This window comes from Argiope bruennichi, chromosome 3 (assembly GCF_947563725.1).
Source record: "Argiope bruennichi chromosome 3, qqArgBrue1.1, whole genome shotgun sequence".
Taxonomy (NCBI): domain Eukaryota; kingdom Metazoa; phylum Arthropoda; class Arachnida; order Araneae; family Araneidae; genus Argiope; species Argiope bruennichi.
The window spans coordinates 74,172,765-74,184,955 of NC_079153.1; the positions used below are offsets into that span (position 1 = coordinate 74,172,765).

The 12,191-nt window shown below is 29.0% G+C and overlaps 1 protein-coding gene across 2 annotated transcripts; it reads right to left on the reverse strand.

The window, feature by feature from the left end:
* Nucleotides 1-2,421: 2,421 nt before the first annotated feature.
* Nucleotides 2,422-7,753, reverse strand: LOC129964039 (pantetheinase-like). 2 transcript variants are annotated; one of them, XM_056078705.1, is made up of 3 exons: nt 7,625-7,753; nt 5,547-5,733; nt 2,422-3,889 (listed from the first exon to the last, which is right to left on the reverse strand). In XM_056078705.1, the coding sequence occupies exon 3, from the start codon at nt 3,683-3,685 to the stop codon at nt 2,594-2,596; it is 1,092 nt and encodes a 363-aa protein (XP_055934680.1). In that variant the 5' UTR covers nt 3,686-3,889; nt 5,547-5,733; nt 7,625-7,753; the 3' UTR covers nt 2,422-2,593. The 2 variants fall into 2 exon arrangements, with proteins under 2 accessions (XP_055934680.1, XP_055934681.1); XM_056078706.1 differs by lacking the exon at nt 7,625-7,753 and adding an exon at nt 7,486-7,503.
* Nucleotides 7,754-12,191: the final 4,438 nt, after the last annotated feature.

Sequence of the window (12,191 nt, forward strand, 5' to 3'; positions counted from 1 at the left end):
TTATTAAAAGTTTTTTAGTTTTTAAATGAAATATGGAAAATGCTAAAGCTTCTATAGTTGCTGTAAACTTGTAGGCTCAAAACGTAATTATATATGTTATTTATATATTAAGTAAAAATTAATGCTGCATATTTATTAGAAATTGTAGTAGAAGATTTGGTGAAAACTCACAATTTCACTAAATTTATGCTAAAAACTGTCAATATCTGAAGGTTAATAAAATTTTTGTTGAAATTGCATTAGAATTCTTAGTTTTACACATCGTTTTAATTAATGTATGTTTTACTAAAATTTTGTGTATTTCAAAAATAATGTTCTGAAGAAATCCTTAATCTTAACTTAAAAAAATGGTATAGAGGATGATGCAAAGGGCTGAGGTGTATGTGCACCTGAATTTTGACTTGAAACTTGAATTAGTCATAAGTTTGTTTCATTGCTAAGTAGGGAAACAGATTAATTGATCCATTCTAGTATGATGAGATAGAATAAAAGCAATTTTTAGATTTTTCCTTTTATATACGTTAAATAGAGACTGCAAGATATGGCATAGAACTAGCAGTCTCGGTAAAAATAATTTTGTTATTTTAAATTCACGAGATTTGAAAAATAACGAAATAATATGTTTAAAAATAGTTATTATTGAAAAATACAGAACTATTGAATCATATATTAAATTTTTATCGTGTTCAAAGACGGATCGAAAGATTTACATTTTAAAGTAAATTATTGAGGTGGATAGGTTATTGTTTGATATGTGCTGAATTGTTATCTTTCGATGTGCAAATTAGTGCAAACATTGAGGTGCCAGCAGAAGCTCAGACTTCTGTTGCAGCACGATGCACCACACCCGTGTTGTACCCTTTCAGTAATAGTCCGCTTGCAGCCGGAATTAAATCTTCTTAAAACAATACCTTCCAGGCCATAAATCATACAGTGTATATATTTCAGCCACATATTTCAACAGTATCACAAAAAGAAAGTTCATCTTATATAAACTTTATTAGACAATCTCATTCAAACTGAGTAAGCTGCTGAACTGTCTTTGTCACCTTAAAAGCATTTCTGCTTTATTTTCTCCAAAATAATATTACGCGGAAATAAATACCGCTCAAGGAGTTTACTTTTATTACTAAAGCAATTGTGACTTCCATGTTCATAGTGCTTCTACTAGCATCATTTAAATTCAGTTGGCTCAAAAGTTGAATAGACTTCATTTTTTATGCGACTTTAAATTTTATTTTCAAATTTATTAATCTAGCAAAGTTTCTTCATAGCTTTCGAAATTGGCTTTCCTTTAGTCATGTGCGAGTTAAAGAGTAAGCATTTTGAATGATAATATCAGATGCCATTTTAGAAATATTTTAAACAGGAATATAATTCATCAAAAATATGGGTTAATAATATTTATGAGTTGCATTACTCGCGATGTAAGATGTTATTTTTTATTATAAGAAATGAATATGATAACACTAAGAAGGAGTTGGGCTTATAATATGAATATTCAGGTTGCAACAAGATTTCACAAATTCTAACACGATTCTTTTAAGGTTCGAATGGGTGAAAAAAAAGGCGAATTGATTTCCAATCACAATCATTATTGTTTATCGTAATATTTACTGTAAGGAAGAAAATAGTGATTATTTTTGATTTTTATGCTTTGGTTTGGGCTAATGTTAAATACTTGTTTTAACAATAGAAACAGACAAAATAGTACTAATTCAGTATTCACTGCGACTCTAAGCAGGAAGAGATCTTTCCTATAAAGCATTTTGAAAATGTAAAAAACCTTCGAGTCTATCTCCCTGAAATTTTTTTGCAAGAACTAAACAATTCAGCGTCTGAATTGTTTAGTTCTTTACATATTACATTAACCATTCATATAGATATAATTTTCTAGAAAGTTTTTAGTACGGCAAGACCGAAATAACAACAAGTGATTCTAAATACGACAAGGATGAAAAGCAATTTTAGCAAGATGTACAATTTTAGAAACTGTATAAATAGGATAGGGTATATTTCTTTAATCAATGTAGCAAGAGGCAAAGAAGCTCATAAACATTTGTATAATCCTTTAAGAAATCTTTAAAATGTAATTTTTACTATTGAAAAGTTATGAGTCCCGTACTAGTTAAAGATACAAATACATAATTTGTGTCCTTTTCCCAATATCTGAAGCATGAATAAAAATCTCAATAAAATCCTGAACAAAACTTTGAACTGGTTATATAAGTGAAGTTTATTTCGATATTGATACATAGAGTTACTATTCGAAATTAATTTGTTTTATACTTCTAGAAACAATGAAAGAAAATTTGAAATTGTAGCATTTGATCGGTATGGATAATATATATATATATGTATATATATATATGTGTGTGTGTGTGTGTAAAAAGAGAAAACTAAAAACTATAAAGATAGAAATAAGGTAAAATAATTTGAATTTATTGAAATCCTTGAAATACATAAGAATCGCAGTGGAAAATGCTAAAGTATCAACCACTGTCATTATTTTCTCAAGACTTAGCACTTTACTTGTATAATGTATTAAGTAGAACAATATTAGATTCGAACTCCTGAATCTGTAACGTTTCTTTTATCGACGAAAAGGTGGATCTTTGTTATAGCATCGTCCTTTCAAACCGACAGTGATATAATTTATACCTGCGTAATTATGAGTAATAATGGACTTATCAGCATTTTGCTGCCAGTATTTGGTTGACACAAGCCTTACATCACTGCTAAGAACAGAAGGATAAACGAAATCACTGGTGAAATTTCCTCTCAAAAAAACAGTATGGAATTGCGTGGTAGACTTCAGAGGAAACTTTGAACACACAACGCCATTCTGATCTTCACATCTTACAAGAAGACAATCTTCTCCACACCAATGATATGTATTTAGAACATTGTATGTTCCATTGAACACTCCCAAATAATAATTTTCTTTAAGGCCGTATGAAGTATATGATAATTTGCAACATAGTCCATTGTTACAAGCTTCTACATCTCCATAAGACTTGTTTAGTTTCACAAATGTATAGTTTTGTAACATTGTTTCGTTCTGACAAGGATACCCACTTTTCATGGAGCATTCATCTGGAATATTTTTTCCATCATCCGTCCATTCCCATGTGGCATTTGCAGTTATGGCTGTAATACTTGCATCTGGCGATATTTTAGGAATACCAGATCTTGCAACCGTAGCTACTACAAGTTTAGAAATACCATCAGGATTCAGAGTGTAAGCCAGAGCGCCTTTCTTGCCATCAAAGATACCACTCCCAAGATTAGCTGCCATGGGAACTTGGCGATTTGCAGCCAACAAGGTAACGTTATTTCCCATAGCCCAGCCTTGAAAGTATTCAGTGGAAACGAATTGGGGTTCAGCATTGATCCACATTGTAGGAAAGGCAATACCTTCTACGTAAGGCAACTGAGCAATTTCCGTTATCCTTTTGAATACGATGTCAATACAGATAAAAGTGGCAAAGGTACCAAAATCTGTTTTGAAAATTGGTATCTGTTTTCCTTTCGGTATGTCAATTCCTTGTTCAAAGAAGGGGTGTTCTTTGTGGTACTTCACTAAAAGCGTGCCACTTCTATCAAAGACTACATTGGTATTGAAGTGATAAGTTCCATCTGATGGGCAATCTGGATCTCTTGAGCAATTCTGGATATCACCCATGTTGGCAACAACATATAAAGAGTTGTATTGTGCTATACAGCTGAGAATATAAAGAATAGGTATGTCAGTATACCTATCAGGACTAGAGCAAGGTGTCGTTTCAATTTCTAAAGGGTTTGGTATATTTTCTTAAAATGGCTTCATACTTTTTCTGTCACTATACGGTAGTACTCCAAATTCAGGGAATACAATAATGTCTGCACTCTGAAATGAGATAAATAAATTTCTAATTAGTAAATGGGATATTTAGAAACCTGAATGAATCAATCCTCATATTTCAGTAACGGCGCTAAATACCATGTTGAGATGGAAAACAAGTTTTTTTTTTCAAATTCTGAGTGGATTAAAACAATTTTAGTCACCATACACTAGATAATACCACGTGTCAAATCTTTCCTTTTTAATAATTATAAAATATAATAACTAGCTCAGCTCAGCGAAAATTGAAGCCTTGTTTCACTCTAGTTCTCAAATTCGTCAATGAGAAATAAAGGTTTATGGATGTTGGAAGGAAGAAATTGAGATTTATAAATGAAACAAGCAAAATAATTATACAAAAGAGGAATAAAAAAAGTACAGTTATCTTTTTTAATTCGACAGTTTATTAAAAAGCACGTTATTTTGAGATATTAATAAACTCTCTCTCTTCTCTAATTAACTTTCATAACTGATTCTAAATTAAAAGTTTCTAAAAATTTGAAGTAAATAAGGAAGTCTTTATTTTTATTGATATATCAGATATAAAAACATTCATAAGTGTTTTTGATGGCAGTAGTTCAATAAGGTGATTTATATTTATATACAGACTGATTCGAAAGTTCTGAAACAAACATAAAGTATAGGTCAAACAGACAGAGACAATTCACAGATTGCTATAATAGCATTTTTTATAATAGATTGAATTCAAAAAATAAGTTGCATCAAATAAATAGTAAGAAGTAAATTTAATGGATTAGAATTAAAATAACTGCAGTTAAATTGCAAATTAAAATAATTGCATAAATAATAAAGACAAACTTTAATTAGTTTAAATGTTTTTTTTTGCTGATACTAACTCTTACTAGCTCTTTTATGCAGTTGATGAATTTTAAGCTTATTGTCATATAACTTAGTTGTTGCGAGATTGAGAATATACATTCCATTAAACTTATATTGAACATTTATTTGGTGAATTATTTATTTGAACATTATATGGTGTATCATTTTATTTTACATAATTATTTTTACAAATGATTTCCTGAAATAGTAGATCTTTATGTTTGTGACCCTATGTTCTATTGTAAAAATGAAATGTTTTTGTTTCATAATCTACACATTAAGTTTATCCAAGGAATTTTGAAACTGTCTGCATATTTGAAAAAAAAGAACTATAGAGTAAATATTCCCATATGCTTCATTAAGAAGAATTCATCATATAATCAGAAAAATAATAATTGGATAAGGAAATAAATTATTATTACTTGCAACGTCATTTAAGCATGAATATTGTAATGTTTACATATTTAAATCAGCTTGAAATATCAGCAAAAAAGTTTTGATACAAGCTAGAATTCAACTAAGAAATAATTTATATAGAACAGTTAAAAAAATATTTGTAGGCACATTTTTTTCTTTTAATATCCCAAATTAAATAAAAAATCTACGAGATCTAGATAATAATATTTAGCACAAATTAAATGCCACTAACACAGATTCGTTAAAAAAAATCGATACACTTCTTTTGTAAGCAGAAAATTGCTGTTAACCGTTTTTATTTTCATTTACTTATTTGCTGAAATTAAAGATGATCCTTATTTATTATTTACATTTGAACGTTTTCTTTGGTGGATTCTAATTCGTAAAAAAATTAAATACTACATACTTTGGAACGAGCAATTTCAGCTGCTCTTTTATAGAAGTCAAGATTCTTTTTCACTATATCTGCCGTCGAATCGTTCTTGGATCCAGTGCCGGTATGCTCGAATACAGCCGCAGTGTAATAAGTAGGCTTCGCCTGGATGCTCGGCACGATGATAGCGAAGAGGAAAACCGCAAGTGGAGACATTTTTCTGCAACACATAGTCTCATTTGTCAACCAATGTGTAGATATTCTGAAGACTTATAGTCAATTAAAGAAGATATATGATCAATTCATTTGGGGGTGCAGAGGACTCCAGGTTCACTTTACAGATTAAACTCAAAGAGCTCACAATCAAAAATTGTGATATAATCTTTTACTTAGAGCGAATTTTATAATGGAAATGAATACCTTGCTATTTAGAGTCTAATTCTCCATTAGTAGCAAAGTCTAATAGATAAGCATTGGATTTTAATACATTACAATTTAAACCTTTCATACAAAACGCTTATTTCTGATACATTTTTACTAGAATTTATTTATTATAATTGAAAGAAAAAATATATATAAAAAATAGAATATATATTAGTATCATAAAATATATTTTAAATTCGAGAGATACGGTGTGATCATTAAAGGATAAAAATGATTGGGACAAACCGAGAGATAACATAAATATTTCTCAATGAACATTTGACTTTGTTTATTCAATTATCTTTCTTATCTGCAAATTGTGTGAACAATAAAAAAATAATGTTCTTATAAATGGCAAGGTTAATGCATTGTTTTGAAGTTTGAAGAGGAAAACTGGAGGTTTCTATCTTATTTTTCTCAGTTACCGTAGTACTGCGGTGAATAGTTATTTGATGACGGCAGACACAAAACCCATCTAGATAACGCATCCGATTTTGACTACGAAAGTTCCAAAGTCTTTCATCTTCAAATATATGCTATGAATTTATTTCCGAACAGTTTATACAAATATAAATCAATTTAGACGAAATGTCAGATATATTGAATAAAACTGGTAAACTATTTATTTCTTAGCATGAAGGACTCAAAACTTTGTAAAGTTCCAGAAGTTTTCAAAGTATTCAAATGATAGATATGGTATTCAATTATACTTTTTATTGTAATTATTATTTGAACCAAGAATTTTTGAAATTTTGAATGACACAGTCTCAATTTAGAGATAATTGACCCAAAAGTGATTCGAGGCAAGATTGCAGCGAAGATTCACTTTGTGCATACATCAAAACGTCACGATTAGATTTTTTCCACTGTCTTAAGCATAGAAGTTGGAAAAAGGAATGTCAGTTCGTGTTTTTTTTATCGTTAGTGAACATTGCAAGAAGCGGAGCAAAATAGTAACTTCAAATCGATCTTTTATTTGAGTGTAAGATCTTTGCATAAGAATCAGGGTTTTTCAAACTGCTACGTTTGAAATGCCTTTATATAGATGGATATTAAATTCTGAAGCTAATTTTTTTGACTATCAACAATTGATACAATTAATTAAGGAGCATGTTTTCATTTTGGGAAACGGATTCTTCAAACTGTTCTGTTCTGTCCTCCGATCATGAATGCCATGTAGTTTATAACATGGATGTTAATTTAATTAAATTGGAGCAAATTTCTCAAGAGGATCCCACTGTTTTTGAAAATATTATACATATGATATTCCATTGAGACATCAACAACATTATTATAAATTTATTGCAGTTATTCATGTTTTTCATTTCATTTAAATAAAAACGAATTAATAGTGTTGAGAAACTGATAGTCAAACAACGATATATATTCAAAAGGAATGAAGTGCAATTTTTCTCTCTTAAAGATTATAAAATTTGGAAACAAATATTTCTAATGCGATAAAAAATGTTTCTTGCTAAGTATAAAGTTATTTGTGAACCGTTTAAAAACTTAAATTTTCTAATTTTTAAGGCAGAAAAAAAAATCTTACTCCAATCATTTTCATATACAAAGAGGAAACAGAACAACAGAACAATAAAAAAATAAAAGAAAAAATATTTGGGATAAAAATATAAAGAATCACAAAGAAAGATAGCGTTGACATTCATAATAGCTATTAGTGTACTTACTAGGAATTGCCGAATGTCGGGACTTGTAACTAGGGGTAGGACCGAAAATGAAAAGGTGGTATTACCACAACCTGACCTTCGTCTTTTAGCTGCGTATGCGGTTGATACTATTATCTCTTTTCACTTGACTAGATAGTTGAAATTCAGCTTTATTTTGCTTTTAATTCGCTTACTTTATTAAGTACTGCGTCAATTTTCCAATTGTTTCATTTTCGATTGTATAAAGAACAAAGAACTTTTAATCTTTAATAAACGGATTTTTGATCTTGGTACGGTGTTGTGAAATATCTTCTTTTCTATTAATATTTTCATACTTGTTTATAAATATATTGAAGTTTATAAACACAGTAGCTGGTCAAAAGTTTCAAATTTTTTTGCGAGAAATATATGTTAATGGTTTTAAAAAAATCGATTCTAGCAATAATGTTGTACTTAATTCGGAAGGCAGAAAATATGGAGAATTCTTCAATAGGTTTTTTCATCTTTCATTAGCTTCTACTCTTAAAAATCTGATGTAAAAAATTAGTTTAGTGAACATATTGAAGTATTATTTATTTGCCGCTATTTCAAGTTGTTACCCTTTCTTAAGTATTTAGATAACTAGCTGACACACTGATGTGTAAAAACAACATGTGATTGGACAAAAAGTCAAATTATGATTTCAAAACGTCAGTCACTATCACAAATTTTTTGAGATATATAAAAATTTTTAAATGAGTTTTCTTAGAAATTGTGTTTGGATTATTTTTCTTTGTTTCACGCGTCACTTCAGAAATTTATTTAATGATATTCAATAAAATTTTGACAAAATCTTTTAGTTTTTTTCTGTTTATATAATAAGCTAAAATATGCATTTTTTTAAAAAAAATTATTTATTTACCGAATTTTAACTAAAAAAATATAAATTTTTAATAGAAGTTTTTAAGTTTTTAAATAAATTATGGAAAATGACAAAACTTCTATAGTTGCTGTAAACTTGTATTTTCAACACGTAATGAAATATGTTATTTATATATTAAGTAAAAATTAATGATGCATATTCATTAGAACTTGTTATAGAAGATTTGGTGAAAACTCACACTTTTCACTAAAATTATGCTAAAAATTGTCAATATCTGAAGGTTGATAAAAGTTTTGTTGAAATTGCATTAGAATTCTTAGTTTTACACATCGTTTTACTTAATGTATGTTTTACTAAAATTTTGTGTATTTCAAAAATAATGGTCTGAAAAAATCCTTAATCTTAACGTAAAAAAATGGAATAGAGGATGATACAAAGGGCTGAGGTGTATGTGCACCTGAATTTTGACTTGAAACTTGAATTAGTCATAAGTTTGTTTCATTGCTAAGTAGGGGAACTTAGATTAATTGGTCCATTCTAGTAAGATGAGATAGAATAAAAGCAATTTTTAGATGTTTTCCTTTTATATACGTTTAATACAGGCTGCAAGATATGACATAGAACTAGCAGTCTCGGTAAAAATAATTTTGTTATTTTAAATTCACGAGATTTGAAAAATAACGAAATAATATGTTTAAAAATAGTTATTATTGAAAAATACAGAACTATTGAATCATATATTAAATTTTTATCGTGTTCAAAGACGGATCGAAAGATTTACATTTTAAAGTAAATTATTGAGGTGGATAGGTTATTGTTTGATATGTGCTGAATTGTTATCTTTCGATGTGCAAATTAGTGCAAACATTGAGGTGCCAGCAGAAGCTCAGACTTCTGCTGCAGCACAATGCACCACACCCATGTTGTACCCTTTCAGTAATAGTCCGCTTGCAGCCGGAATTAAATCTTCTTAAAACAATACCTTCCAGGCCATAAATCATACAGTGTATATATTTCAACCACATATTTCAACAGTATCAAAAAAAGAAAGTTTGTTGCTGAATTGTCTTTGTCACCCTAAAACCATTTTTGCTTTATTTTCTCCAAAATAATATTATGCGAAAATAAATATCGTTCACGAAGTTTACTTTTATTATTAAAGCAATTGTGACTTCCATTCTCATGGCGCTTCTACTAGCATCATTTAAATTCAGCTGACTCAAAAGTTGAATGGACTTCATTTTTTTGCGATTTTTAATTTATTTTCAAATTTATTAATCTAGCAAAACTTTTTTATAGCTTTGGAAATTGGTTTTCCTTTATTCATGTGCGAGCTAAAGTGTGAGCATTTTGAATGATAATATCAGATGCCAGTTTAGAAATATTTTAAACGGGAATCTAATTCATCAAAAATATGGGTTAATAATATTTATGAGCTGCATTACTCGCGATATAAGATGTTATTTTTTATTATAAGAAATGAATATGATAACACTAAGAAGGAGTTCGACTTATAATATGAATATTCAAGTTTCAACAAGGTTTCACAAATTCTAACACGAATCTTTTAAGGTTGGAATGGGTGAAAAAGAAAAGTCGAATTGATTTCCAATCACGATCTTTATTGTTTATCGTAATATTTACAGTAAGGAAGAAAATAGGGATTATTTTTGATTTTTATGCCTTATTTTAAAAATAAAAATGATTTAGACCAATGTTAAGGGGACAGTGGACTCTATATAACTTTTTTCTTAAAAATAAACTTAGAGTTATGAAATTTTTTGCTCATAATCTATGGAGTGTAATTATACTAAATATCCTTCAAAAAAATATTTTCAATTAAAAATTTTTTTAAAAAAATTAAAAATTAAAGTAATTTTTAAATTTTTTTAAAATGTTCCATGCGTTTCAATTTTTTAATTTTTGACTTTATTTTACATTATTACTACTTATAAAGGTATTTCAAATACATTTAGGTATTATTTTGTCATTTCAATTAAAATTTGATTTTTAAAAAGGTTTTTTTGTTCATATGTGTTTGATTTTCATAAAAATTTTAGGCTTATTCAAAATAAAATTAACTTTTAACTATCTAAATGAAGCTAGAATGTAAAATGGATACCAAGATTTATTTCAGTACATGTCAGGATTCTGTATATGAAATTTCATAAAATTTACTCAAAAATTAAGACGCATGGAACATTTTAAAGGCGTGCAAAGCTGATAAAATATAGTTTTGAGAAAAAGGCATTTTAATAATATTTTTACACTTACCTTTAATATTTGTTTTTTTGATGCAACTAAATGCTGATTTTATTGAACAACAGACATATTTATATCTTATTCTTCAGCTCAAAGCATATTTTTTTGAGAATAAAATATTAAAATGAAACAGCTCAATTTGGCATATTGAGATTTTTAAGAACGGCATAATTTATTTAACACAATAAAAAATAATTTATTCTAAAAAAAAATAGATAAAAATATTAAAATTTGCCAGAACCATATGTTTTCCCTTCTTTTTTAATATTTTTTGTGGTTTTAACTGATTTAGCAATTTTTTTTTCAATTCTTTTCTTTTTCCAGATATCAGAACTTCTATTTTCACTTTGAGCTATACGCCGTTTGTCACGTCTTTGGGCTATATCTAAAGATGCTGCATTAAATTCACTCTGTTCTAAAGTAATATTGTTGAAACAGCCAAAATTATATTCCCCTACAGAAGTAATTACTGCCATTTCCAATCTCTTTTTAGAAACAAAAATTTCTTTGGGGCAGTTTTTCCAAATAATGCTGTGGATGCTTTCATTTGCATTTTGGGTTTTTCCAGAAGCACATCTCGCTAACAATTCATTATTAGCAAGCCTCTGATAGATCGGTAGAATTTTTTCCAGCACCAGTTCCGATAATTTTGTTTTCATTGTGGAATGTGATTTTGGCTCTTCATTGTTAGCTAGAGCCCTCTGATAAAAACACCATGAAGTAGAACCAGTAGGGCATTTACTATGCTTAGGTGTTTTATCTGTCGATGAGCAGTGGAATAATGATGCAAATATTGCTGATTTCATTTTTTGGACATCAGGGACATTCTCTTTTACAGCTTTTCTATAATAGTTTGTTAGCTTTAATATGGTGCTCTCTTTCAAACTTCCCACTTTACGGCCACCAAGTGTAATTCCTTTACTTTGACATTCTTTAACCTTTTTACGAAGCCCCGTACCAAGTCTCTTTGCCACATGGTTTACGCATTCTTCTTTGGTAATTTCTACATCTTCACCATACACATTTAATTCTGATACGTGTTGGTATGTCTTGGCATCACCATCTGACACGACACTCACATATCGCATACCACAATTTTTTATAGACCTTTTCCACAAAATTTCAGCAGCTTTGGTCTCCATAGAATTTGAAGATCCCATATAGTTTTTACTGCAATCAGATTTGTGTGTTTTGTACCATATGGAAAATTCAGGACTTTTTTCTCCAAGGTCTCTTTTAGCAGTTGTGCATTCTGGACAATACTTCGAAATTATTTCGTAATCAATAATAAGTCCCGTTAAAATATCTACAATGATACCAATTCCATACAGTGATGAATGTCCCCGCTTTTGCCATGTCCCATCATATGAGACTGTAATGTCAATCGCATCATCTAAATTTTCTTCAGCTGCAGACGATAACTCCTGATGCTTTTTTCGAACAATCTTCCTAGATACTTCTAAA